The sequence below is a fragment of the Fusarium odoratissimum genome (assembly GCF_000260195.1).
Source record: "Fusarium odoratissimum NRRL 54006 unplaced genomic scaffold supercont1.11, whole genome shotgun sequence".
NCBI classification, from domain to species: domain Eukaryota; kingdom Fungi; phylum Ascomycota; class Sordariomycetes; order Hypocreales; family Nectriaceae; genus Fusarium; species Fusarium odoratissimum.
Genome location: NW_022158697.1, coordinates 66,588 through 94,468, shown reverse-complemented (window position 1 = coordinate 94,468; position 27,881 = coordinate 66,588). Strand labels below are relative to the sequence as shown.

General features: G+C 48.0%; 10 protein-coding genes across 10 annotated transcripts; 4 read left to right on the top strand and 6 right to left on the bottom strand.

The window, feature by feature from the left end:
- The first annotated feature begins 129 nt into the window (after positions 1-129).
- Positions 130-2,283, top strand: FOIG_07460 (choline dehydrogenase). Its single transcript, XM_031207035.1, has one exon. The coding sequence runs from the start codon at positions 275-277 to the stop codon at positions 2,195-2,197; it is 1,923 nt and encodes a 640-aa protein (XP_031062568.1). The 5' UTR covers positions 130-274; the 3' UTR covers positions 2,198-2,283.
- Positions 2,199-4,239, bottom strand: FOIG_07459 (uncharacterized protein). Its single transcript, XM_031207034.1, has one exon. It carries the CDS (start codon positions 4,175-4,177, stop codon positions 2,381-2,383), a length of 1,797 nt encoding a protein of 598 aa, XP_031062567.1. The 5' UTR covers positions 4,178-4,239; the 3' UTR covers positions 2,199-2,380.
- A 676-nt stretch (positions 4,240-4,915) lies between these two features.
- FOIG_07458 (uncharacterized protein) lies at positions 4,916-6,253 on the top strand. Its single transcript, XM_031207033.1, has one exon. The coding sequence runs from the start codon at positions 4,982-4,984 to the stop codon at positions 6,128-6,130; it is 1,149 nt and encodes a 382-aa protein (XP_031062566.1). The 5' UTR covers positions 4,916-4,981; the 3' UTR covers positions 6,131-6,253.
- FOIG_07457 (uncharacterized protein) lies at positions 6,131-7,819 on the bottom strand. Its single transcript, XM_031207032.1, has one exon. The coding sequence runs from the start codon at positions 7,755-7,757 to the stop codon at positions 6,399-6,401; it is 1,359 nt and encodes a 452-aa protein (XP_031062565.1). The 5' UTR covers positions 7,758-7,819; the 3' UTR covers positions 6,131-6,398.
- Positions 7,820-8,683: 864 nt separating this feature from the next.
- FOIG_07456 (uncharacterized protein) lies at positions 8,684-10,282 on the bottom strand (the record flags this gene model as incomplete). The annotated part of the gene is made up of 8 exons (XM_031207031.1): positions 8,684-8,953; positions 9,004-9,088; positions 9,147-9,573; positions 9,677-9,714; positions 9,770-9,836; positions 9,889-10,026; positions 10,078-10,118; positions 10,172-10,282. 8 exons carry the CDS (start codon positions 10,280-10,282, stop codon positions 8,805-8,807), a joined length of 1,056 nt encoding a protein of 351 aa, XP_031062564.1. The 3' UTR covers positions 8,684-8,804.
- A 515-nt stretch (positions 10,283-10,797) lies between these two features.
- FOIG_07455 (uncharacterized protein) lies at positions 10,798-11,847 on the bottom strand (the record flags this gene model as incomplete). Its single annotated transcript, XM_031207030.1, has 2 exons — positions 10,907-11,847; positions 10,798-10,849 (listed from the first exon to the last, which is right to left on the bottom strand). Exons 1-2 carry the CDS (start codon positions 11,818-11,820, stop codon positions 10,798-10,800), a joined length of 966 nt encoding a protein of 321 aa, XP_031062563.1. The 5' UTR covers positions 11,821-11,847.
- Positions 11,848-12,279: 432 nt separating this feature from the next.
- On the bottom strand, positions 12,280-14,890 carry FOIG_07454 (uncharacterized protein; the record flags this gene model as incomplete). Its single annotated transcript, XM_031207029.1, has 4 exons — positions 12,280-13,534; positions 13,615-14,044; positions 14,128-14,345; positions 14,409-14,890. 4 exons carry the CDS (start codon positions 14,888-14,890, stop codon positions 12,280-12,282), a joined length of 2,385 nt encoding a protein of 794 aa, XP_031062562.1.
- Positions 14,891-16,932: 2,042 nt separating this feature from the next.
- FOIG_07453 (uncharacterized protein) lies at positions 16,933-19,108 on the top strand (the record flags this gene model as incomplete). The annotated part of the gene is made up of 2 exons (XM_031207028.1): positions 16,933-18,649; positions 18,696-19,108. 2 exons carry the CDS (start codon positions 16,933-16,935, stop codon positions 19,106-19,108), a joined length of 2,130 nt encoding a protein of 709 aa, XP_031062561.1.
- A 1,298-nt stretch (positions 19,109-20,406) lies between these two features.
- On the bottom strand, positions 20,407-21,993 carry FOIG_07452 (uncharacterized protein; the record flags this gene model as incomplete). The annotated part of the gene is made up of 1 exon (XM_031207027.1): positions 20,407-21,993. The coding sequence occupies one exon, from the start codon at positions 21,991-21,993 to the stop codon at positions 20,407-20,409; it is 1,587 nt and encodes a 528-aa protein (XP_031062560.1).
- A 2,890-nt stretch (positions 21,994-24,883) lies between these two features.
- On the top strand, positions 24,884-26,359 carry FOIG_07451 (uncharacterized protein; the record flags this gene model as incomplete). The annotated part of the gene is made up of 4 exons (XM_031207026.1): positions 24,884-25,086; positions 25,146-25,888; positions 25,949-26,243; positions 26,305-26,359. The coding sequence occupies 4 exons, from the start codon at positions 24,884-24,886 to the stop codon at positions 26,357-26,359; spliced, it is 1,296 nt and encodes a 431-aa protein (XP_031062559.1).
- Positions 26,360-27,881: the final 1,522 nt, after the last annotated feature.

Genomic DNA, 27,881 nt, shown 5'->3' with positions numbered 1-27,881 from the left:
AGTGGTCAGGCATTATGCAGTTGACCCCTGACTAGTTCTGGACTGAATGCCGAGGTCGTTACATTGAACTGATTCAACGAGACCTCCCCTGGTTTGAGTTGGGGCCCTGAGATTCTATGGATGGATAGATAAATAGCAAGTTGCAGCCGACTTATGTTGTACCTACCATCCATTCATTACCGTCATTCCTTCATTCTCCCTTGTTGACCTACCACGGCCACAGGGACGTCATTCATTTATTACACTCTTTTGATTGGATCTCACTTAATACATCATGAGACACGCCTTCTTTGCCGGCCTTCTGGCCGCTCCAGCTTCCGTGTGCGCCGTTGCCCTCACAGGCTACGAGTACATCGTCGTTGGCTCAGGTGCTGGAGGAGGACCTCTGGCTGCTCGCCTCGCATTGGCTGGTCACAAGACCCTTCTCATCGAAGCTGGTGATGACTACGCCTCGCTCAACTACACCGTCCCTGCCTACTCTGCCAATGCTTCTGAGGATCCCGAGATCTCGTGGAACTTCTTTGTTCGTCACTACGCTGACGATGAGCGACAAGCTCGTGACTACAAGACCACTTACGATACACCCAACGGAGAGTACACTGGTCTTAACCCTCCTGAGGGCGCTGAGATAAAGGGTACTCTGTACCCCCGCACTCAAGCTCTGGGTGGTTGCACGGCTCACAATGCTTTGATCGCTGTCTACCCTCACCAGTCTGACTTTGAGTACATTGCCTCTCTCACCGGTGATGATTCGTGGTCAGCGGATAACATGCGAAAGTACTTTGTCAAGGCTGAGGACAACAACTACCGCCCTGCTGGCGAGGCTGGCCACGGCTACGATGGCTGGCTCAGCACTGAGACTGCTCCCCTCAGCATTCCTCTCAACGACGAGCAGCTTCTGAGCATCCTCAGCGGAGGTGCCGTTGCTCTGTCCGAGATGACTGGAAAGAACATCACCATGGATGGTCTGATTGCCGACGATGCCAACGCCGACACTCTGGCTCGTGATCAGGAGCCTGGCTTCTACCAGATCCCTCTGTCTACCAAGGACGCTAGCCGTATCGGACCCCGTGAGCTCATCCTCTCTGTCCGCGATGCCAAGCACCCCAACGGTACCAAGAAGTATCCTCTTGATGTCCGAACCAACTGCTACGTCACCAAGGTCACATTCGATGACTCCAAGCCTCCTCGTGCCAATGGCGTTGAGTTCCTCGACGGCAAGCATCTCTACAAGGCCAGCCCCCTTGCTACCGGTGCTGCTGGTACTCCCGGCAATGCCACTGCTTCTCGCGAGGTTGTCGTTGCTGGCGGTGTTTACAACACTCCCCAGATCCTCAAGCTTAGCGGTATCGGACCTGCTGATGAGCTGAAGAAGTTCGACATCCCCGTCATCTCTGATCTTCCCGGTGTCGGTACCAACCTGCAGGACCACTACGAGATCTCTGTCCAGGGAACTCTCGAGAACAACTTCACATCCTTCGATGGCTGCACCTTCGGCCTCTTCACTGATGAGGACCCCTGTGTCAACCGCTGGAGAGCTCCCGTTGATGGTGATCACGGCATCTACTCCTCTTCCGGCCTTGCTGCCTCCATGTTCTACAAGAGCTCCACTGCTGAGAAGGACAACTTTGACATCTTCGCCTTCGGTGGTCCCGTCAACTTCAGAGGATACTTCCCCCAGTACGCTGTCAACGCCACCATCGAGCACAACTGGTTCTCATGGGCCATCCTCAAGGCCCACCCTCGCAACAACGCCGGCGAGGTCCTCCTCCAGTCAGCTGATCCTCTTGACATGCCTGCCATCACCTTCAACTACTTTGACACCGGAAACGGTGACTACTCTGCTGATCTCCAGGCCTTGTACGAGGCCGTCGAGCTTACCCGAAGCGCACTGGCCAGCCAGGCTGTCAATGTCACTGAGGTTCTCCCTGGTGCTGATGTTACTTCTCAGAAGGACATTGAGACCTATGTCAAGGATGTTGCTTGGGGTCACCACGCTTCCTCTACTTGCCCCATTGGTGCTGATGATGACAAGATGGCGGTTCTCGACTCCAAGTTCCGAGTTCGAGGTGTCGCTGGTCTTCGTGTTGTTGATGCTTCGGTCTATCCTCGCATCCCCGGTACCTTTACAGCTGTGTCTACCTACATGGTTGCTGAGAAGGCTGCCGACATCATGCTGGCTGAGCTTGAGGAATAGATGTTGATGAGAAAAGTGGTCATAATGTATATTAATGTTGAGCTGATCTTAGACGAAGACTAATACCAAGTAATGTTTGAGATATAATTGCTTTCTAATTGATTGATCAACACGTAATGCTTATCTACAACCGATCAGACCATTCCCTCTGAGCATTCAAGAACAGTCCCTTGCTTGGTCCATCTAAGCAAAGCCGAGGTTCAAAGTATACTTCAGCGGCGTCGTGCCTGTGATGTACACATGATTGCCTTGCAAAGTGAGATTACCGCCATGCCAGCTATACTGCTCACCAGCATCGGCTGCGATTGGTCCTTTTCCATTTCCTGGCCCGAAGGTGATCTTGTCGTCGCCCATGCTGTACTCTCCCTTTCCTTCGACGAGGTGGTATATGGTTGTGTTGTCGCTATCAAGAATCTCCTTCACTCCCTTGAACTTTCCACCCTCTCTGAACGTCAGTTCAAAGGTCAATTCGACATTATCCTCTCCTGTAACCTCAAAATCGAGATCATATCCCTTCTTTGTCGGCTTGATCTCAACATCGGTTTTGAGACGACGAACACTGGTTGGGCGGTTCGTAAAGTCAAGCATGGCGTAAAAGCGACCATCGACCGACTTAGACAGCGCATATGTCCCGTTGTCGTCGCGTTTATCAGCTGGAATAGGTAGGTAGTATGGAACTTCGATCTCGCTCCCCAGCTTGATAACACCATCCTTGGATAGCTCAACGCCATTCGATCGGAAGTGGCCCATGCTGAAAAAGCTAGCACTAAGTCGTACGGCTTCAAGAACCGCCTTTCCGTTCCAGGCTCGGAACATGGTCGGATTCGTCGAAAGGCCCGAGCCCATTCGGTTGTAGAACTCGGCCTTCTTTCCGTCCATGGTATACCAGTCCGACCCGCCAAATGCCGACACTGTGAGCTTTCCACGTCTGGCTCGTACAAGACCTGCCGACTTGTAGTGCTTCTTGAAGTCAGAAAATGGTTGCTTTTGCTTGGGCAATTCTGCTGCCAATTCGGGGCGTTCTATGATGTTGCCTAGAAAATCGCCCAATTGCGTCCCAACTCGCTTCTCAATGAGACGAGCCATTGCAGCGAATCGGCCGTTGTTGTCCAACAGAGCAAGCTCGCGAAATTGTGGGTAAAAGTTCCCCATGTTGTCCCCTGGAGGCTGAGACTGGTCCTGTCGGCGGCTCTGGATTGTTTCCATCTCGCCGTTTGGCTCGGCATGCTCAATGGAGAGCTCGAGGTTTTTGCGGACAAAGCTGACCAATTCTGTGTAATTGAGCTCGTGAGCTACCGTCAATAGAGAAGGGTTCGACACGGCCGAGTAGTAGTTAGGGCTACGTTCCGAGTAAATGCCATCAGCGTCGATATCAATGCCCTCTGCAAGCCACTCATCGATCCTCTTAATCAAGCTGGCATCTTCAATGATGTTGGAGATGCGTGCCAAGGCGCTGCAAATTTTCCATCTATGATTGGGGGTATGAATTCCGCCCTTTGCAAGACCAGGCGCTGCCTTCTTGAGAATACCACGCATGGCTTTGGCAAAAGGTTGCGAAGCCTCATGATCGTCTCGCTCGAGGATGCGTACCATGATACCAAAATCTTCGATCAAGAAGCCGGTATCAGGCGGGGAGTGTCGATTGCCGACGGTGTACGTCCCGTCATCATGCTGAACCTCTACCAGAACAGAGAGCATTTCCTCGATATGCGGCAACAGAGATTCATCGTGGTAGTAGGTCGAGTTTGGCCACACAAATGGTGTAACAAGACGACGGACCTCACGTGTCAATGACCTTGGTGAGCCAGTCAATGAGGCATTTTTACCGTTAATAACGGTCTGGACCTGAGAATCGGCTGACTTTGTGAGAAGCTTCAGACTGGTCCAATCCTTGGCTGGAGTAGAAGAGGCAGTGGCAGTGATGGCAAGTAACGCCACGCCTGCGGCCCTGAGGGCACTCGACATACAGGGAAGATGCATTGGGACGCGACAACACGAGGAACTCGTGGAGTTAGCATGAGAGTTCGCGCACGGTACAAGCTTAAATAGACAAACAAAGAGTGCCAAGCCCGAGGTTCGGTGTCTGATATACCGATTACAGCAGCAATCGGGTTCATGAAGAGCTGCCGAAGCCCACTTCCCCGTGGGGGAGGCTTTCAGATACCTTCTTTTTACAGGTTAGATCCAGCGGGGTGCTTTTTACTAGCACGATTAAGCTTAACCTTAGTAAATGAAGCTGGAGATTGGGGGATGGCTCGGACAAGTGCCCGAAATAATGCAATTTGTTTTTATAATGGATTTCCCCATTGTGTATGACTTTATGGTAGTGACGAACTTTCACGATGGTAGGTCACAACAGGGTATAGCTTCACAACTAGTGAGGATGTTTGTTCTAATCGTCTTTGAGTTTCATCGCTTCTTGACATTCACTGTAGCAGCGACCTTATGAAAGGGTTTATACTTGATGTGAAATGATATAATAGGTCACATCTGTTAAATATTCCTTTGTTGCATCTGCTATTTATCATCGTATCAGCTGGTGGTCAAGAAACCAGTCATGATCATAATATCTTCATTTTGTATTTACCCGGTAGCGTTGAGCGAGTTCGATGACTTTCGGACCTGACTCGGCCGAGCCGAGCTCGGTCGGCTTTTGATCAACGTGGGCGGTTTCTGTAGATCATTTATAATCATTCATATTTCACTCCAAGTCGATGAAATCGATAAAACTTTAACAGAAACTTTAACAGAAACTCTCAGACTTCAAAAGAACATTGAATTGAGATGCTTCCTACTATGCGTTCACTGGGCCGTACTGCTCGTGGGGTTCCACTGCACAGAGAATCATTATTACCCTCCCTGTTAGTCTTGGACGACTACCTTCGGATCTCAGCAAAACATTTTGGGCACTTGCAGCCTCCGAAATTACAAGTAGAATTGTCTGATACCTACCTTCCTCAGCGAACTGCTGAAGAGCGGAGCAACTTGATTGAGAAGCTCTACCCGTACGACATCATCTCTACCATGCGTGAGCGAACCCCGTTCTCTGGGGAGCTGCTGCACCAACTACCCAACTTGAAGCTGCTACTATGTACCGGTACTCAGTTTGAGACCTTTGATCTAGAGACAGCCAAGAAGCTGGGGATCACAGTTGCTTCAGCGCTAGGTCGCGGCCGGAGTGACGGAAGACAGCATAAGCAGGACATCCGCAAAGGAGGAAGTCATCCTGCAACGCACCACACATGGGCTATGATCCTTGCTCTGGCTAGAAACATCGCTGCAGACGATGCTTCCATCAAAGCTGGTGGATGGCAGTCAGACATGGCTATTGGTCTGTCGGGAAAGACTTTGGGGGTCGTTGGTCTCGGGAGGTTGGGAGCAGCAGTGGCAAGAATTGGGTCTTTGGCCTTTGGCATGAAGATCAAGTGCTGGAGCAGCAGCTTAGACCAAGCTAGGGCTGATGAGATGGCTGCTAAGCTTGGCCTGCCTGTTGTGGATGAGGATGGCGACAAGACCTTTGAAGCAGTAAGCAAGGAAGAACTCTTTGCAACTGCGGATGTAGTCACTCTGCACTATGTTTTGAGTGACCGATCCCGAGGTCTTGTTGGCGCGAAGGAACTCAAGGCGATGAAAGAGTCGGCGTTGCTGGTTAATACATCCCGTGGAGCACTCATTGATGAGACGGCACTACTGGAGGCAGCCAATGAGGGTTCCATTCGCGGCGTTGCACTGGATGTCTTTGAGTCTGAGCCTCTACTTGCGGATAGCCCATGGCGTTCTCAAGACTGGGGAAAGGGCAAGAAGAGTCGGGTTCTGGTTACGCCGCATATGGGGTACGTGGAGGAGGGCATCATGAATAGCTGGTATGCTGAACAGGCAGAAAACGTCGAGAGATGGTTAGACGGAAAGGATGTTCTTCATCAATTGGTTTGAGGCAGCACTTATTGTCCCTTCAGCATGAATACAGCTTGTATAACTAAACATAGGAGAGAAGACAACTCAATGTAAGTGACACATTGCGTGCAGTATATTAAAGAGAATCTAAAATGATTCCCCAATCATATCTAAGATAAGTCATCAACGCCATCGTATGAAAGAAACCTGCTCTAGTAATATCAATAAATACATTCTAAATCATCTTCATTCTCGATCTGTAATCATCTCATCAAAGCAAGACAAGAGCACTGAGTGAGGAACCAGTTCACTCCTCTGCTTGCTTGTTCGCTTCAGGCTCTTGACCAACAATTGACTCGAGTTTCTCTCGGAACGAATCGTCATAATAGCTCATAACGGAGGAAGTCCGCGCAGTGTCCATCGACGTGCGAGGCGAAGGGGCATAGGCACTGCCATCCGCTGAAAAGATGGACTCGCGCACCGACGCTGAATACTGGCTGCTTGTGTTCCTCGCTGGTAGTTGGAGGCGCTTGGAGGAGGCGGATGTGACGGAGAGGTTCTTCTTCTCAAACATGGCGAGCTTGTCTGAAACGGAGCCAGCTCGTTTCTGAAGCGCGGTCAGGTCGTTGTTTGGTTTAGTGTTTTCTTTCTCTTCAAGCTTTCGCATCCAGGCTAGGCGGTCACTCAGTGCGCCTGGTCGCTTTGAATTGACCCTGGCGAGGGGAGTTTCTGATGAGGGTGACTCGGCAGCCTTTTGTGCAGGAGGTCCAAGGCTGGTGGGTCTCTTCAAGGCCAATTGAGGGTTTCGTGGAATTTGAATTCCTTTAGAAGGCGTAGCAGTAGATGGCGAGTCAATTGGGCTGGTGCTGAGTGGCCTTGGTGGTGGGGGCATTGCTAATCGTGCCTCACGCTCTGCAGTCCATCTTGGCGATTCTTTCACAGATGGAGTAGATGGAGTGGCAATGAGACTTTCATTTGGCACCAAGCGAATAGTAGCGGTGCGCAGTGCATTTGAATCGTGATCTTCGTTAGGGGCCTGGAACATAGTCTCCAGGTCTAGAGGTAATGACTTGCGATGATTCTTGAGGTTCTTGACCGGCTGGTGAATCAAATGTCTGGCCTCGACTGGTCGACCACGGTCTAGGATACTGGGCGTTGCCGACACATCTGGATTGTTGAGGGCTTCCAGCGCCGATGCTCGAGCTTGGTGCTGGTCTGCATCGCTGCTGTCGATAAATGTCAAGGGCCGAGGGCCTTCATTGCGATTAACTGGCTTCCGCGAAAACGGATGACTAAGTCTCGCTGACTGATGCGACGCGTCGACAGGCGGTGATTGCTGCTTGTCGGCGTCCTTGGGCTGGAGGAGCCAACTACTCGGCAGGCGAAGGCTCTCGAGGCCATTTAACTGAACATCAAGTCGAAAGTCCGACGCGTTGGATTGCGAAGCATGGTCGGACCTGACATCGGGCTTGGATTTGGCTTTATTGAGGCGTCGCAGCGGGATCAGGCTGGACAGCTTATGTGCCAACGGTCGCCACAGAGGTTTATCGTTGCTGCTGCTGCTGCTCTTGTTGCCTGCCATTGTCTTACGACTCTTCAAGATCAAAAGGGTTGCATCAAAGGTACCGATTGCATCACTATTCTGGCTGCTGTAAAAAGCAGTCATAAGTTTGCTGCTGTGTTTGTTTACAGGTCCATGTTTTGGCAAAAGGGGCGAGGAATGCGTTGCATTGCTCGCTTGACGTTACCCCCTTCATTGTTTCAAATGACCGGGTGCCTAATTCGGGCTTAGCCGATATTACTGCATGATTTCACTATGGGCTTGACTCCTTCAGGATAGTGTTCTCCAGCAAAAGAGGTGGGGCAGACTTGGCCGAGGTTGCATCCTATCCTAACCTAGAGTCCAACAATTGAGGACAGCTATTAACGAGATACTCAATAGTAAATGAGAGACTATAAAATGTATAGAGGTGTAACTGAATGCAAACCGAAAGAACTGCGTTATTGGCTCTAATTGGAAGGTTGAAGTGAGAAGATGATGTGGTTGTCCGTGCTTCGTAAATATCTCGTTAAAACGTAAATGTCATCAAGCTTAATGCAATTCACTTCACATGACGAGATTCTCACGGGCACGTCCCCAGGCAACAAAACCAGAGTAAATTGGACCTAATAGCCGCAATTGCAATCTTGAAAATGCAATTTAATACCGTGCTCTCCCCTGTGATTCCATGACGTTCTGAAAGCCTCAGAGTCAAGCTTTTACAACTCATCTCACCAGCGGAATGCACACTAGCACTAATGAATTAGCTTGGCAACGTCGCTTGATTAATTCTATGAGTTCGTTACGACAACATTTAAAGGTGTCGTACAAATGACGTTTTACGAGATGCTCTCGAGACTCTTTATGTCTCATAACAGCTCTGTCGAGGTCACCTGAGTGCCGTGCAAATGTGGTTTCAAATGCCAGACCTATGTGAAACAATGGTTGATTGGCATACAGTCCAGATCATTTTATAAGGACCCGACTACGTCGCACTGCCCAAGAAGATAGCGTGATTTGGATCGCAAACAATAGCTTCATGGATGTAATACTTAAACAGAGTGCTTGGCCTTGAACAATTTTCTCTCTTGGTGGTCTTGGGAATTCTTGGAGCCTGGCTATCTATTCGAAGGACAATAAACGCCTGCTTGGTAATCCCATGACACCGTAGTATTATTCTGGTTTGCGGCCGTACACATAGCGCACCACAAAATAACCATGAATCTTGCGGTTGCGAAGAGCCTTTCGTATACCCATGAGGAACACCTGGTACTCATCCTTTGGCCACTGCAACACATTGTTCCACAACAGCAGAGTATATCCTTTAAAAGCTGTGAGCATAGAACAGAAACAAATAATAGGCTCAGCATACCTTCAATGTCATTCTCCAATGTCAGCTTGACAAATCGGCCGACCTCGGCCAGCCTTGGGTCCTTGGGCCAATCCCCAATCGGGATCTGCATATCGCGGACGGAATCAGCCTTGCAAGAGCTCACTGATCAACTGCAAACTCACCTTGTAGTCCACCGTCTTGATGTCCACAAACCCTGCCTCTTCCATTCCCTTCGGTTGCAAGTCATGCACAAAGAACGTTCGACCAATCGCTTTACCACCCTCCTCATACAGCCTGTTGCACAACTTATAGACCTCTTCCTCTTCAGCTGTGCCATCGTCGCTGCGAAAATGAATGTCGGCTTCAACAGACTCAACCCAGCCTCCCGGCGTACAAACACGGTAGGCCTGTTGGTATAAAGCAGTCCAATCTTGGATGGCTCCGAAGAGATAACGCATGTGGACGAAATCAAAGGTGTTGTCTTTCCAAGTCCACGTTTCGGTGGCATCGTCGATCTCGAAACGCACATTTGGGGGGACCCATTTGGGCTGTGTTGGTGAGAGATCAGTTGCTGTCACTTCTGCTTGCGGGAACTGATCTGCAAAGTCTCTGCAAGCGTGTCAGCATCACGTCGCTTAATAGAACCTACAGTTCTCATACATCGCCCAGATTCCTCGTAGGCTTGTTAGCTTTGAGTGTGAGTCAAATGTACGGAGACTTACCGCTTCCTGTCCCAACATCAAGCGCTTTCTAATCACATATCAATGCCGACACTTGTTGACCACGATACGACTTCTTCACATACCTGGATGTTGTCTCCAATAGGAGCTAGATACAACTGACCGTCGAGCAGAACCGTCAAGTAATGATGGCTTGGACTTTAATGAGCAGGTGGCTTGAAGGGTTGGGGACGATAGATCTCACCTGATGTCAACAGACTCTAATTGTTGTTCATCATTTGGAAAAGAATATTCAGTCACGAACTTGTCGCTATGAAAAGTACGGCCCTGAATGCTTCTGTAATGAAGGATGCTTGAAGAAACAGAGGCAGTTGAGCTATCACTAAAAGTGTTGTTAACATCGATTGTATATCACCGTAAGAGTAAAGCTCACGCGTCTGTTTCAAGTGTTGAGTCGGCGTCGTCTCGAACATCCTTTCTAGCACGTTAGCATAGCAAGTGGTAGAGAACATCTCAAAAAACCTCACGTCATCGTTTTCAGCAGCGGGTATAAGTTCAGTTTGCGGAGATGGTGTCGACTTGGGCCCAGAGGCCGGGGATGACGGCCCAGTCGGTGATTTGGTCTTTGGCGACGACATGGAGAACTACTTTTTTTGTGACACTGGATCAAAGTGATCGCGAGAGATATTTTGACAGTTTGAATTGAGTGGACTTGAGAGGGAGAGGGGAACCCTGGCCTCGCCAATGACCAGTTGTGCTGACGTTGCATCATGGTGGGCTGAGTAACAGCCATTTTTATCAGATCATATCATGATATAAGCACGGTTGTTGGCGCCCTAAAGGGAAATGCCTATAAAAAGGAGGTATTAGAAATAGGCTGTAATACTATGCACAAATCAAGTCGCGCAGCCACTATGGATATGCAGATACAGCTGTATTTGATGCAACGATATTTTATGCCTTCCCAAAGCAAGATTTAAGGTAGCTACTAAAATAACAGTAAATCCTCGATTGAACTCTATGCATTGTGCATTGTCTAAAAAGGTTAGCAGAACACGAAGTTGAAGATGCATCCTTTGAACTAACGAACTATAGTATTTAAACACTGATTGGAGATTCTTTCTTCACACAGATTTACACTGTGCCTGAGTTTCTAGTCCGCCTTTGTCTCCCCGGACTGGAAACTCCACAAGCTCTTGAACTTTCTATACAATAGTATAGTGCAACCTACAAAACTACCAACGACTAGCGGCAGTCCGTACCGAAACCATGTTGTAGGTTGCCAAGGGCTCACTAGAGGAATGAATGGCTTGTTCGCCACTTCGAGTGCCTTTGGCGTTTCGTCGGCTCTTGTGCCCGTGAATGACTCAAAAGCCTGAAGCATGATCTGCACAACCTGCGTTGGCTGGCTTAAGAATGGCGAATGGCTTGTCTTCAGTTCGGTATAAACCACGCGACCACCCAACATCCTCGCCATCCCAATCTGAGCTCTTTGCACGACGATTGGCAGCCCCTGATCTTCGACAGTTCCGATGAACCATACAGGTACATCCAGCCATCCGGAGTACGAATACTCACTACCTTCAAACAATGCTCTAAGGCTTTGCGTGGTGAGCATAGAAGTCGCGTGGTCTGCCTCGGCAGGCGGTAGATCGTGGTAGAAGAACTTCTGAGGACAAACCGCGAGATCTGCGAAACCAGTCTCTTTGTTGACGCGGAAGAATGGCGGAGTGATGTTGAGAAAGTGGCCCATAAAGGTGAGTCCTGTGAAGCAAAATCCGGTAGCAATGAGAACAAGACCTACAACGTGTCCTGTCTCTGGAATTCGTTTGCTGGACGTAGCTGTTGATATTGAACTCTGGTTTGATACGGATGACTCCTCGCGTACAAAGGTTGGCTTCGAGAAACCTTTAACGGCACTGTTCCCAACCGTTCCTCCATAGGAATGCGCAATGACAATCACGTCACGGCCGTTTTCTGTTTCCTGCCTGATAGCAGAACGGACGGCGCCAACGTCGTCTTTGAATGTTGCCATTGGGTCATCCATTGTTGTTGGAAGCGTGACGGGAATGCATCTCAAATGATGTTGGTTTCGTAACTGTTCCATTACTTTGCCGTAACATGATGGCTTATGCCATGCGCCCGGAACAAAGACCAAGCTTGTTTCACTGGACATAATGTCGAATTGGCGACGGGATGAGATAGTGGAAAAAGACAGATTACCGAGGACAAAGAGAAAAGAGAATTAATAAAGAGCGCCGAAGCGGAATATAAATACCGAAGAGCAAAGCGTGGAGATAATAAATATGGGCATGATTAAGAGCTGATGATCACTTTCCTGATTTGGACTGATTGACGAGCGGGTTTGAGAGGCAGCGGACTTTACCAACCAATCAAGTCACGGAAGCTAAGCATTTAGTGCGCATTTAAACGATTTACCTCCGGTCACAAATCTTCTCTGCCATTCTTCCCTGCAAGGCTCAACACTTTCAAAGCAATCCTGGCTTGAATCAAATCAAACTGGCGGAGTTGTTCCTACCTTGGCTCTGGCAGTTAAGAGTTCGACAATACGCAAGCATGATCGTGAGAACTTGGGTTAAGCTGTAGATAGGACTACCTTGTGTATTGCTGAAGATCAGGCGAGAGTAATAGTATATGTTTGTCCTGACGTGGTCTCAACCTCATTTACTCCCTTTCCATCGATCTCAAAGCTTGAACCACCCGCAACCCTTACTTTCAGAGAATTGCCTAGTCTGGATTTGACTTTTGCTTCCACGAGGAGCCCATTCTCCCAAACGATGGATACTTGGAAGCCCCCACGGGCCACAAGTCCAGAAACAGAACCAGTCTTCACCTGGGAGCCCAGTGCAGGCAAGATATGCACAACGCCGGCTTGGCTTTGGACTAGAGTCTCCGCCAGAGCAGCTACTAGACCATAGTTACTGTCAATCTGGAATGCCTGGCCAGGTTCGATATTGTGAAATAGGTTGGTGGCGGGATGGCGACCAAGTAGAGTCTGAATGTTGCCATAAGCCTTGTCGCCGTTGAGCAATCGAGCATAAAGTGCTGCTGTCCACACGCGTGACCAGCCAGTGGACGCACCACCCGCAGCGAGTCGAAGTTCAATACTCTTCTGGGCTGCATTCGCAAGAGTCTTGTTGAGAAGAGGGGACATTGCTCTGGCAGGGAAGAGATCGACGAGGTGTGAGTAGTGGCGGTGTCCCGGTTCACCTTCTGTATAGTCATGGCGCCACTCTTGAATCTGACCTCGAGCGCCGATTTCGGTAGGTCGTAAACCATCCCGGTAGGCCTCTACCTTTGAAAGGACCTTATCTGTGCTAAGATCAACGCCAAGGATGCCTGCAGCCTCGATGACGTTGGAGAAGAATTCGCGCAGCAGAGAGTTATCCATAGTGATGGAAATATCGAGAGACTCTTTGCTACCAGCCTTTGCCCCATCCTTAGGAATAATGAAAACATTCTCGGGCGAAGTGGAAGGCCCAGAGGTCCATTTACCATTAAACTCAAAGAGATAGCAGTCAAAAAATGCCGCGATGTCTTTGAATAATGGCCAAGCCTTTTCTCTCAAAAACGTCTTGTCACCAGTAAATCGATAGTGCTCCATCATATGCTGAGAGAGCCAGAGGTTACTCGATGGCCAGATGGTATAAGCCGTACCACTGTCGTGAGGGGCCGAATCACCCCAGAGGTCAAGATTATGGTGCGACACATAGCCTGGGCAGCCATACATCTTGGCGGCAACTTCTGATCCTCTATCAAGGCTGCGATACATGAGGTCCCACAGTGGCCTGAGGGTTTCCGGGAGGTCGGTTGTCTCAGCTAGCCAGTAATTCATCTCTGTGTTGATGTTGACGGTAAATTTACTTCCCCTGTTTCATTGGTTAGCTAATACCAGATGGCTATTTCACACATCCGTGACGGAGCTGGATGCGATGTAGGACAAGCTTACCAGGGAGGATTATACATGTCGTTCCAAATACCCTGCAAGTTTGCTGGGACTCCTAAGCCAGGACCGCCAGTGTCTCTAGAGGCAGAGACAAGCAGGTGACGGCCAAACTGGAAACTCAGCGTAACAAACTCAGGGTCATCGTTTGGGTTACTCGCGTATGCACTGACTCGTTTATCAGTTGGCTGACTCGAGGTGCTGTTGTTTGATCCGAGATCGAGGGCCACGCGTTCCATCAAGCTCTGATGGTCTGAGATGGCTTCCGCTTTGAGAGACTCGAACCCACGCTTGACTGCCTTGTCTAGCTTGTTCACAAGACCAGCCTTCCAGTCAGACTCGGAACTCCACTGGAAGCTTGTTTCTACATCCAAGAAAAGATCAACTGTGGAGGCTTTCGTGATATTCAAGGAAGATCCGTCTGCCTTTATGGTCCCTGATATGCGAATCATGGTCAGCTAATGTTTGAAGTAACGATATTCGTTATTTGACGTTTCATTAAAGTTCTACCGCACGTACCATCATTTGAAAAGACACGAAGGCCTGCAGTGAAAGGAATCGCGTCCGCTCCTGAGCCTCCAATATCCATCGTGATGTTATTTGCCCCTTCAACTGCGAGGTTACTAATGACGCCTCTGTCGCGGTCAAGGCTCACGCCGATGTTGAGCGAACCATTTTTGCTTGCCGTGAAACGCGCTGCAATGACGCCAAGAGGAAAGTTGGCTACAATTTCACGACTATGATATTGTTAATCCTGATGATCTGCTCGAAAACTGAAGCTTTAGCTCGATTGAACTTACGTGTATGTGACTCCATTGACATCGTAGCTGACACCAGCGTTGCCCTCCAGAGTGTCAAGCCATCTCTCGTAGTTCGAGATTTGCTCCTCCTGATGCCCAAAATCCAACAGCAGGTTTCCTGTCACGCTGTACCACCTGTTCTGTGGGGGTTTTCCGTACATGTCACTTGCTGCGAACCCCGCAGCTCCCGTGTAGTTGTTTTCAGTCAACAATTTGCGAGCCTTGGGAAATCCTTCTAAGGAGCTGGGATTGATACGGTCTTGAAAGGGACCGCTCCATACCGAGTTTTCGTTGATGATAATTTTCTCCGAGATGGAACCTTGAACTAGTGCACCCAGTCTGCCGTTGCCAATGGGTAGAGATGATCTGAAATCGCTCCCAGGACTATTATACCAAAGGTGCCGCGAGCCTGAGTAGTTACCCTTCTGGGCCTCTACTGAGGTGGCAAGGGCAATAAAGAGATATAAAAAGAAGAAGTACATTGCAGATTGTTATTTATGCAAGAAGAAGTTGTCTGGTTATGTCTGGCTTGGCATTGAAGAGAAAAGAGGCAGTTAAATAAGAGTCAATGATACCCTTGCCCCCAAACAAATTGGGGGCAAACTTCAACCCTCATTGCAAGACGTATTCATATGCAGTAATCTAGTTCAATTTGAGACTAGAGGATATGATCTCCAACAATCCTTGTTCTAAGTCGCCCAATAGTTTTACCTTCGCACCGCCAATGCAGCTGGGATACGAACAAACTTGAAATTAGCCGGCGGCATTTTTGGATCAGAAATAAAGCATATTTGGTCAATTTATCCGTGCCGTTGCTTGCCAGCGTGCATGATGAGTGAGTTTGGATGTGATCTACAATAATCCTTGTTGTATCTTGCCCGATGGTTGTATTTTGCGCTACCATCTCGTCATGAAATACGAGAAAATAGCCGTCGGGAATTATTGAATGGGCTGATTTCTCCGAGAACTCACCCCAGTAGATTTTCGAAGATGCCTGCCTGTTCTAGGGAAATCCCCAGATAAAACACGCAGCTGTCCAGTATGACTGACCAACTCACTTGCCATAAACGAGCTTGCTTTATGTGTTTTTAAAACCCTGTTGGGATAAAAATGGACTTGAATAATAATAAGAAACAGAATTACGTGCTGCCCCGGTAAACGTAAGGACTTGTAGTATATGTGACAATGACTTGCTTTAATACGGGATCAGGTTCGGAAAGACCATAGAGCGACGTCGTACACTCAGCCTAGCCCCGACTTTGCGCACAATTGCACCTCCTTATGACACAGGAAATATTCCTCGCCATAACCCACGAGTGAAAGAATATCTTAGGAATTGATTTGCAGTTAGCATATAGATACAGCATTTACTAGGTAATACTTTAGGGAACATACTTGAGTCCAAAAACCCGAGGCTCAATCCCCACCTTATCTCTTAACAGTTCACCTTTTCTGGCATCTGGCTCGAATCATAGGATTTCTAACATCCCTGACTAATAAATATTCAACTGCAGAGGCAAAGATATGACACCTAGATGTATGGTTTCAGACGTGGTTTTGGAGAGCTAGTTCGCGATCTCGACGCTAAGGTCTATGGTAGGGGAGTAGCAGGTGACTAATAGAATGCTGTCTTTAATCATGGACTCGTTGTCTACTATGGCAATATAGACACCGCTTTCTAGAGATCCCAAAAGTCAACAGCTTAAACCAAAACTTAGTTAGTTAATAAGTTCAACTTATAGATCTCGTATATACTCATACTGCAGCAGTTCGGAAGTTGGAAGATGTGAGAGGTTCAACCCTGCTGCGTAAGCTATTTCAATTACTACTATTGATAGTTCCTTTGTATGCTTCTTTTAGGCTTTACCCTCGCACAGCCCTTTTAATCCATACTGCGGTTTCTTATATAAGCATTAGCTATAAGGAGAGATCGATCAATGTCGGGAACTCTGTATCTGCATCGAGCTTAATCTCTCCAGCAAGGTCTTTGTCGCCCTGATAATGCCAAGCCGCATGTAATGAAATTTGGGAATGATATAAGCAGTCAGATAATCTTGAAACAGCCCACATACACTTAGAGCGCCTTGGAAGTAGCTTGGCATAAGTTAAAGTAGCCTTTAAAGCACCCAAGAGTTGCTGGGACACGTCATCTTGCATTTTGTGATACCCTATCAGGCTGTCTCACATCATGGTCTCAGTTAGGCCAGTAATAACAACCCACGAGACCAACATGAATCAGCCTGGATTACATTTCTACGCGCCACAGTCGTCACTCGACGCCCGGCTACAGAGCACAAATTAAGAACAAGAAGCTTAGTTACCCTCCCTTATAGGATAGCTCAAATTCCAGGGTTATTATTATTATTCTACTACTACTCCCTGAAAGTCTACATCTGAAATCAGTTCAGTTCAGCTTTAATAGACACTTTAGCATCGACAAAGCTCACTATATATAAGTGCTTTCGGGGAACGAAGTAAGCTTGCTTTGACCCCACCTTAAGCATACACCTCGGCATCTGCTATTATGGCTAGATACCAATACAGCAGCCTTGACACGAAAGCAGATGAGATTCGCCTCATTAAGCTAATGCCTGGCCTACCAGGCCAAAAAATAACATTCAAGATTTTCCATACCTCAGTTATCCATGGACCCATTGCAAAGCCCAAAACAGATCCTCGCATGGAAGTGGAGGAATTGGAGAAGACAGTCACGAAAGAATGGATAGTCAAAGAAACATTGGAGGGCCGCTACCTATTCCTACACCTCAAAGAACTAAAGAACTCTTGGGATCATCCCGACCCCGGAGTAGACCCTTCGCTTTACTGTCTACCTAAGAATGAGGAGGTCGTAAGCACTCAGCAAGAGTATGATGCATTATCATACGTGTGGGGTTCGACGAATGAAAAGATCGAGGTCCAGATACAGACAGAGTCTGACAGATCATGTACGTTAATGATTGGGGCTAACCTGGCAGACGCGTTGGAGCACCTCCGGTACCCCGACAAGGCCCGAACTATATGGATAGATGCAATCTGCATCAATCAAGACGACATACAGGAGCGAAATTCCCAGGTACCCCAGATGAGAAGTATATACTCACTCGCCGAAAGCGTAATTGTATGGCTCGGCCCAGAGGCAGACGGAAGCGGCCATGCTTTGCATACACTGGTCTACTTTGCCGCTCAAGTTGAATTTTCCATCGATGAGACGTACGGGGACGCCCCGGGAGCTCAAGAGAAGACATGGTGGGATCCGAGGGTGCCGTTGCCTTGGAATAAAGAGACCTGGGCATCGATAACTGCCCTGTTCCAACGTCCATATTTCCGCCGAGTGTGGGTCTTACAGGAAGTTATGCTTGCGTCAAACGCCATTGTTCAGTGCGGCTATGATACGGCTCCATGGACGAGTGTCCGGAAGGCCATGTTAGTCTTGGTGGAGAAACCCGCCCTTGAACCCGAGCTTTTCGAGTTTCTCAATAGGTACCGAAGTGGCATTCTTGCGGAAGTGGCGCGAAACGTCCCACGAATCCTACTATGGGCGAGATCACGACAGTGTACAGACCCAAGAGATAGGGTCTACGGTTTATTGGGCCTGATGTGTCCCTCGATTCCCAAGCTCATAGGCCCAAACTATGATGAGCCTTTGTGCCATACATATCGGAAGATGGCCCTCGCTCACATCCAAATAACTCAGCGTCTATCTATCCTCCGATGCTGTGAGCTAGACAACAACGCCAACAGGAATTGGCCTTCATGGGTTCCCGACTGGACCGTCACCCAGAATAGTCTGTTCGGCTTCCGTAAGGGTCACTCAAGACAGCCTTCTGGTCATACCGCTTCGCAGGCGCGATACATCGATGCGAACATCCTCGAGGTGGTTGGAATCGAGTGTGCAAGCCTGAGCGCTGTGAGATACGTCTCCTCCGCAACCGAGATGTTTGGGGCGCTGTCGAGTTGGACGCCCGGAGACTTACGTCTGAAGTCCTATCCTGGTGGAGGCTCCTTGTTCGATGCTTTCTGGGAAGCCGTTACCAAGGGGCGAGTGCACGATCGCTATGTGCGCAATACCTACTATCCCACTGTGGCGGATCTGCGAATTCGCTGTCAAGCGGCTGTGGCTGGAGAGGATTCCTTTGACAGGATCTTCCATCTATTCAAGGAAGAACTTGATACCGAAAGAACATGGCTCACTTTGACACATGAAGGATATCTTGGTGTCGTGATGTCAGAGCCACAGCAGGGTTAGTGGCTTAGTATAAGCGTCCCATCTAGCTAACTTTAGACCAGATGATCGCGTATTCATCTTACTCGGAAGTGATGTTCCACTTCTACTCAGACCTACTGGAGAGGGAACATTTCTCGTAGTTGGCCAGTGTTTTGTGCCAGGGCTGATGGATTCGGAAGCAATCTTAGGGCCACTCCCGCAGGGATGGACGATACAGATGCGTCACAGCTACAATGGTAGAGAGGCAACTTGGTTTATAAACACATTGTCAGGTTTGGAAACGATTGAGGACCCACGTCTTCCTATATTGCCTCCTGACTGGGAGGTTATCCATCGAAGGAGTGGCCCAGATGATCCGGACTTCTTAAGAAACTTTCGAAATAACGTAACAGGAGAGGTTATTAATCATGACCCTAGGGTACTTTCTATGCTCAAGAGTCGTGATATACCGTTAAGAAAGATTCAGTTGATATAAGTAGATTGAGATTTATTATTTAAACGCATGATCCTCATCATTGGGACTACCCGATCTAGGTGTAATGCCTGATACGGACACAAAGGTGGACCACTTCAGAGGCAATCCCTGGTGTCGTTAAGAAATGGATTGACCAAGCCTTATTGCACTACGGCGTATAGGCGAAGAAGTAGAGTGTGCCAGTGGTGACCTTTGTCGCAACAATGTCAACTCTGCTTCAATCGCCCTCGAGAGATAACCAAGATCCCCAGGAAATAGTAGTGGTCCCAAGGAGGGGTAGTCTCGCACTCTTTGGGGATAGCCTCTTTCATCTTGAGAGCCCAAGTCATGCAGCTCCCTGGTGCAGTCAGAAGCAGAGCCATCGCGGGTTGAGTTTAAGAAAGCTCTAGAGCTTGACGCCGTTAGCCTACGTAACGGTCTTTGAGATGAAATGTGTGCTGTACGATATCATCCCTGGCATGCAGACCCCATACATATTGCGTCCGGTTGACATACCAATCATTGGGGGCTCTGTAAGATGGTTCAAGCTGGTTGGGGAGTGCTATGCTGACTGAGCGATGGAAGGTGAATTGATAGATAATAAGTCTCTAGGACCTATTACAAGTATATAGCTGATGGCATTTATTCGGCCTCTTTACCGTCTAAATCTTAGACATAGGTCGCAATTGTCAGCTAGATTGTAACCTATGCTGTTGCTATATAACTAACGCGCGGGTGCTGGCATACCGTGGCCTCTGCAGTAGTAATTTCTCATGCTGAGGAAGAAAAAGAAACTTCAAGCCAGTTGGCATGAGAAAAGAGAAGCTTTAGTCCGCGGAAATACCGGCTATGGCTCCTCCGCCTAGGGACGGGGATGGCTTATTCGTCTGTGTCGGAGGCGGTGGTGGCTTGGTGGTGGTGGTCTTAACTTGACGGGCCAGGAGTCCCAGTCCCCGACTTGCGTGTCTTGTGAGACATTGAATTCAGGTTCAAAATGTCAAATGTGCTCTCTGTGACGTCACAATGGTAGTGGGCACAGCACACAGTACGTGGTCAACGTTGGCTGGTACTACCAAATGGTGTTCTGTTTGCCCAAATTTCTTTAGCTCAATATTTTTCTGGAGATGGCTCCAATACAGATGTTGTAAAGTGGACTTGGCTTGGATTCTTAATAGTCTAGACCTAAAATGGCTTGCCTATCAACGAAACAGATTCAAGTGGCTAAACATTTGATTCCAGCGCGCCTCTGAAAGGCAAGGGACCTATCCAAATTACTGAAAGATTTGAAAAAAATGAACAATCAATCTGTGAAGAGGCTGTTATGTCGCTCTCGATCCAATAGCAAACCGTGTAACATTTACCCGCGTTCCCGTAGACGTGGTGGTTGTCTCCTGGTACCCGACCACTGTCTTCTCATCTATGTCTTCTCTGGATCTGGAGACATCTTCTGGCAGCCCTTGAATAGGGCCACGCTCAGCAATGGCCACAGGATCGTATCCAAGAACTTGCTCTGTGCCTTCGACTTTCCACCTTCCCCAAGTACCTAAGATGGTAGCAAGAAACGGAACCAGTAGAATTGCCAAAACGCGCTCGTCGTACACATATCGCGTGAAGGGTTCGCGTCTTGTAATCGACAGGTCGGAGGCGTTGGGCGCCCGGCTGAAAGCCAAAAGCGTTGCCATATCAAAGATGTCTTCGATACGTCTCGCTACCTGTTCAGCAGAAGAATGCGCTTTCTCTCGGAGCAGCAAGGTTGCTACAGCCGAGTTGTACAGCGAGTCTGCTCCATCACCAGTCCCACTACTGGCGCCAAAGGTGTAGGGGGACCTCTCGTGGCTATCTGTGTAGATGCGCCGGAGAGGTACAGCACTGCTATCCAGCACACTGTCGCTTTTTTCGAACTCGCTACGATGAAGCACTGGACTACCTTTGCCAATCTGTTGAACTCGGACCGTCCCGTAGCTCAGCGAACAGTCGACAACGTTGAAATACCAAGGCCCTTTTAACGTATCTGTTCCATTTGTGAATGTTCCAAATATCACTGCAAAATCGCCTGCTGGGCATGTCTCGTCGCAATCGGCCGGAAAGCCAGAGCTGAAGTTGGCATATGTGTACGGACTGCTCCCACCAATGACTGTACAGATATCGGCATTCAAATCACTGCAAACGCTGAATCGGTCGTAATCTAGTGGTGGATTCGCGTATTCACCATAGCTCGACTCGCAAGTTGCTTGGATACTGGCGACGACAGTATCAACTTGGCACCTCGAGTTAGAACAAGCCGGCGAGGCGGGGGCACTCAGATTGCTGAGAGTCGCTAAGGCAGCCGTTGTTCCCTGGATATCCTGGAAATTCCCACCGTTATACGCCTGGCTCGCTGCATTTATCCATCCGGTCCAAGGATCCGACTCACGATTCTTGAACGTCTCGGTAGTGTTGAAGCTTTCGACGAGAGATATCCCGGAAAGAAGAACGGGGCCGACAATGGCGAGTGCAATTAATAAGATGCCTCCAAACTTAAGTCGCCATGAATCTCCGTCAAACAAGTATGTCAAGTGCGCGAATGGCGACACACTCCATTGAGCGAGACGTCGAGACTCCGCAATAGTTAGGGGTTTCTTGACGAACCGTGGTGCTAGCTTGAGCCACAGCGATTGCTCTACACAGCGCGTAGCAAGACTGGATGTTGAGGCTGCTAGAACAGCGGTAACAAGGGTGACAGCTGTAGCAGGTTTGATACCAGAGGCGCTAGGGTCGAGAAGAGAACGAATGTGATATGACCCAGGAGAAGCGTACAACACAATAATCAATATGTAGCTGAGGAGCATAAAAAGGAGAAGAAGGAAATTGATGATCGTGTTGATCATTCGAGAGTGAGTATAGCACCATTTTGATAGGGCCGTCATGTTTGCTCGTCTTGTCAAACTTTTGGGGGCATTGTCTCAGAAACCAGTAAGAGCGTCGACCAAGAAGACAAAGATCTCTTTAAGTAACACGGCTCAGAAAGTGTGCATGATTTTGCACTTGGTAGTGCTGCGGTACAAATTCTCCAGACAAGTTACATACAAAGCCACAACTGGGTATAAACCACTAGCGTAGTCAACTAACAAACCAGATTCGGATTCAATAACGCCCAATGTTAATTGACCCCGCGGAGATGCGGCCTTGGTATTACAAGGTGTATGGAGACGGTGGGACGACCAGCAGATCTAGATTTCCAGCGAACGCAATTATTAAAAGTCTGGAATGTGCTCCATTAGTCATGTGCAAACAAAAAAGTGCCGCGAGAAAAACAATCACATGCCCATAGCAACGAGCACTTGTCCAAGTGTGGACTAACGAGAATTATAATGCTAATGCTCGGGCTTTAGTAGAGTAACGGGGCTGATACACAAAAGTGTCACAACATTCACAACGTTCACAACGTCTAGTCGTTCAATCTGACTGGAATACTAGTGGACAGGAATTGGGGATCTCTGCGGAAATCTTTTGTGTATTGAGAAACACAGTAGACCTTTCTTCCGCCTACGTAGGTAGCATCTCAATGCCAGTGGAGTCAAGGTTTCAGCCTGTAGGGCTTGTTTTTTTTATATCACTGTTGGGTATCTTGCTGCACAGTTCGGGCCCAGAGCGGGTTGTCAAAAGATGGGCTGAGACAATATGGGGCTAGACCATTACTAGCTTATACTTGTGGCCTGTGAGCCAAAAACCAGGGTTTGCAGCTGAGCACCCGCAGAGCAGGGAAGGGTCTATTTGTGCAGGACATTGACAAGGATAAAGTAGGGATGGCACGGCATATTCCATATGTGTAGTATTTATGCGTCGTGCTTTGGACAGCGCGGCGGCTTATTCCAAACCATACACATCTCTGTAGGAGGGCAGGATGTGTTATTTTATCCCGGGCATTTGTCATGAGCGGAGGGAGAAATCATACCCTTTCACGCCAGACGCATCCAGGCAGCTTCTTGGTACAAACTTCTTCTGACATCTTCTGTGTTTTGCCTATGGGATCTGAGGCCTCCGTCCTTCGCTATTACCGACAAATCTTAGAATTGCCTTGAGGTAGAAGGCTAAGCGTGTCAAACTTACCAGTTCACACTCAGTGTCGGGCTATTGTGGAAGGAGGTCAAGTCAGCGACGCGTGACGAATACATGCATGGTTCGCCGTCAAGACATTTCGTCTGTGATTGTGTCCGCTCGTCATAGCTCTCATTTTGGCAAACTCGAGCTACAACATAAAGGAGCTCAGCACTCAATAGAGAAACAGCTCGACGGCATACCCATTTCTTGTGCGTAGCCTCGACGTAAGCTTCTAGAGCATTGGTTATTAGGGGCACTGAAAGCCCCTCGCCCTGGACGAAGCGGCTGAACACCCATGCCTCCGCATTGAGATCTCCTCCTTACATATTATCAGGCAAGTTTCCCGAGAGCACGCTCTTGGCGTATCCATTGGTAGCTTTGAGCACGGCAGGAAAGGCCTTACCGTAGGCATTCTCCAGATCATCCTTCACATTATCAGCGTAGCCATTTTTCTGAAGGTGTCACTGTTGGCAGACACCTGGGCGATGGCGCCTGAGAAAAACATCATAGCGCCGGAGATGGGGGTAGAAACGGCACTAAGACCGGTACCGGAGGTGAGGATACTGACTAGCATATTGAGAATCATGCCTCAGTCGTCGCTCAGCGGACCACCGTACTCATCGACGATTTCCTTGATCCGGCTCGATAGCTGCTTTATGCTGAAGATGATGCTCTTAGTCCAGATCTTGTAAAGGCACTGGACATATTGGATATCTACACATGCGTATAAAATGTCATGAGTGGTTTGTACGTAGAGCAAGGCGTGGTCCCAGGTCCCGTACACGCCGTGGATCCATACTTCGTCGTACAAGGTTGTTTTCCGTAGCGCCCGAGGGTTTCTATATTGAAGGTATGCTATGTCCATATTTTGAGGGCTACTCTATATAGATCCGTTACGGTAAGGGTTCAATCTACAAACTACAGAATTGCTATAGTCGTGCCATTCCTTCATTACTTCAAAGTGACTGCAAAAGTTGCAGTAGCCTCATCGTCCTGTCTAATTTGACATTAGCATCTAGATATTTCTAGTAATTTAGAAGAATCTTACCCAAACAGTTTTACCCCCGAAGAACTTGGAATCGTAGTCATGGTTGGCAGGTTCGAAAAATAGCCAAGCATAGCTTTCTAAGTTGATTAGAATAGCTGCAGTAAGTAGTTCATCCATAGTAACCTCAAGCAAGTACTTGTCATTATCCTATAATTATTCTCCCCCCAATTGTTGTTCTATTAGTTCACAGACTGGACACTGTTTCTCAGCTGTTTTAGCCAATTATAATGCGAGTCTATAAAGCTGGCGCAAACTAGCCTAGTTAGGAAACAGGGAGGCTTCTGCTGTTCAGCAGCAGCCTTACTGAGTCTTACTCTATATCGCAACCCCGCCTCCAGCCTGAACTATCTCACCACCCCATAATACACCTTCAAAGCTATTTTAGTACTAATAGTTTGGCGACTTACAGAGACAAGTTGCTATTGCCTCTGATTTGTACAATGGCAGACCCTTTGAGTATAGCAGCCAGCGTTGTCGGCCTCCTTACAGCTGCTGCTCAGGTCTCAAAGATCATCGCCAATATCATCCAAAAGGCTCGGCACGCGCCAGAAGAATGCGGACGAATTAAAGCTGAAGTTGACGACATTAGAAACGTGCTTGTTACACTTCAGTTATTCATTATCGGCCCCCAGCCCCGGCAGGATTCTCGGTCGTGAACATCTCTTATCATGGTTGAGCAAGTCGTTGCGACGTTGGCGGCCTGTGTCACCACATTCTCAGAATTGGATACATTTGCCACGGCCCTTGAGAATGAAACTAGTTTTTTGGATCGAATGCGTTGGGCAAGTAAGGATAAAGAGATACATGCTATCCTTGTTCGCCTCGAATCGCATAAGAGTTCGTTGACACTCATGCTTACAATGCTGACATGGTATGCTATAACCGCTAGCCGTCTGATTCTGAGATAAATATTAAAATTATTTCTTTTAGTCATAATCAAGATGAGGCCGAAAGTCGGGTTGATAAGCTCTGTGAATTGGTGGATCAGATGCTGTCCGAAAATTTGACATTGAAAGGACGCCTCGCTGCTTTCGATACAAGTCATGGAGTAGCGGTTCTTGGGAATGCATTTGAAATCAAAACAGACGATCCCAATATTGCAGAGGCCGAGGGAGGACGCGAGACGACAGGCCTGACCTCTCCTGCAGCGGACATTCAACCAAACTGGCAGCGCAATGCACTAGGCTTTGCATTCGAGGAAGTGCTTATGGGTTCAAGGGCTTATCGACTTGCGGGAAAAGACAACTACGATGGATTCTCAATAATCAGCTCGGCCGGCAGAACTGCGTCCTGGTCCATGTTATCTGGCCTGAGTCTCTCGGAAATCTCTCACATTGGTATCCAGGCTATTCCAATTTTCGCTAGCGATATCACGAACAAGGAGCATTACGACTTTTCTCCTATTATAGGAGACACTCTACCGGCAAGAGCTGCCCCTGATACCGGGACAGCAAAGAGATCTCGTCGAGATAGACTAAGGGGCTTATTCCGAGGACAACGGCTGGCGGAACCAAAGTCCGAAACGTTGCCTGCGGTATTTGGAGTTCCCCTTCTGACAAGCATAATATATGCGAATGTGGACATCAGTCTTGTAGATGAAGATGGAGTGTCCCGAATATATGGCTACATACCCCTCGTTGTCGCTAAATCGGGAGTTTTCTTGAAGGCAAAAGGTCAGTGTGGTATCTCAATTTTCCTTTTGTCGGCACCTGTTAACGATAATCACTCTCTAGCCACGGACGTTGAGGACATCTTTGCGACTACAGGAAACCCTGTGCGAATGAGCGAACTGCAATTGAAATTTGACTCACCTCCAAGTTACGGTAAAAGTTTGGTATGGGACCGGTACACGGTTCATGACGCTGCTGGGATTCTCCTACGATATCTCAAAAGCCTCCCGGAGCCAATTATCCCGTACCGCTGTTACCAAAGCTTCGTTGAGGAGCTGGTACCATTTACCGGCCGAGAATTGGCACCAAAGGAGGCTTCCCTTCTTGGTGAGGTGGTTGTCAAGCTTGCCAATTGCTGGTATATATGCTTGACACGTTATCAGTCTTTGCATTCAAGTCTGACGTGAACAAAATGACAGCTCTCAGACTGATCAGCACGTTCCAGCCTTCGATACTGTCAGCGCCGCCAAGTGAGATGGACGCTGAGGCACATCGCATCAGTACCAGTGTGGCAGTGCTATTGATCTTGTATGATCCAATTGATTTAATACGTTTGGATGATATCAACTGATAGGGGAGTGGAGCACAGAATTACGAGATGATATTTTATATAGAGGTCTCTTCATGTGCTACGTATTTGTTTATGAGTGAATCAGTATCTCAGATCTAATCTAGCATATTCCAGCCAACCATCATTTATCATGCGTCTTCTTGGTCACATGGTAAGCCTTTAACCCGTCATTACAAGATGAAGTATACATACCGTATCTGGAAGAATGGACCTGCGGGACTTAGTGATGTTGGGTTTGGAAGAGAGGCGACTTGAGAAAGTCAGAAGCACGTTGGCGGTAGCGAGTGAGGTTCGGCGCAGTTTGCTACGTATAATAGTTAAGCAGATTCTTAGACTCTAGTGGCAATTCAATACGGAAGTTATATAGCGAACTTAATATCTTTATTCAAAGAGAATTGGTACTTAATACTGGGGATTTAATTACTGCTACTACTATTAATAAAGTTTATTTATTAATTGACCGTGGTAATTATTCACCTGGCCATCTTAATGTCGTTCTCGTATACAGGGAAGGCTGAGCTGACTTATCAATATATATATATGAACTACGTAAGTATAATTGTGACTAGAGAGACGGTTAGTCTTGGCCTATTAAAGACATATAAGCAGATAAATTAAGAAATTTCTTACTCCTTAGGCCACTTCTTATTGCAGCAGATACGTCGTTGCTTATATATTATACAGCTAGTCCTGCTACTCTTGTGAAATTTCCTCTTCCTTTCTGCACTGCTTATCTTATCAGTAATAAAAGATGAAGGTGTTAGAGTAAGATGTCTAATCTTGCCACGATATAGGGCTGATGTTAACTGTATTTGCCCAAGATAAGATAAAATAAGATAAGGAGCCAATTGGCCAGGTAGCTTGTAATTAGATCTCGTAGATTTTATCAAGGTTAGGTCCAGAGCTAATGCAATCTTTACTCCATTCCCGCGACAGCCACCTCTTCAGGAGGCTAAAACTTGCTGAGAGGCGTCGAGCGGCGCTGAATCACAAAGTCTCCTGGTGGTCTTTGCTAGCAGCGGGAGCTCCCGTAACCAGTACTAAGCTACATAGTTAAAGTGTTTCAAAAATATTCGAGGCAGACCTTTATTTATGGCACGAAGGAGCAATAAGGGGCCGCACTCCCTTGGCCGTGCTGGATTTCACGAGATTCTCCGATACACGCAGACTGGTCGGTCAATTATTGTCTTGGCGAATTTCCAAACCAACAACGTTCCACTTTTTAAATGCGTTGGTTGTTATCCGTACGGAGTACTGTCCCTGGACTGAGGAGCACGTTGGCAAAAGAGAAATGTGGGCATTGATGAGTACATGGTGCTTATCTTGATCAATCCACATATGGGCTCCAGATTGTTAACAGCCGGGTACCTCATGTTTCCCGTATCCAGCTCCTTGTAGAGAAAAATACAGGGGTTAACTTTTTCG

Excerpts from the sequence above, each read along its gene's own strand:
- FOIG_07460 (XM_031207035.1), top strand. The coding sequence starts at position 275 with ATGAGACACGCCTTCTTTGCCGGCCTTCTGGCCGCTCCAGCTTCCGTG.
- FOIG_07459 (XM_031207034.1), bottom strand. The coding sequence starts at position 4,177 with ATGCATCTTCCCTGTATGTCGAGTGCCCTCAGGGCCGCAGGCGTGGCG.
- FOIG_07457 (XM_031207032.1), bottom strand. The coding sequence starts at position 7,757 with ATGACTGCTTTTTACAGCAGCCAGAATAGTGATGCAATCGGTACCTTT.
- FOIG_07458 (XM_031207033.1), top strand. The coding sequence starts at position 4,982 with ATGCTTCCTACTATGCGTTCACTGGGCCGTACTGCTCGTGGGGTTCCA.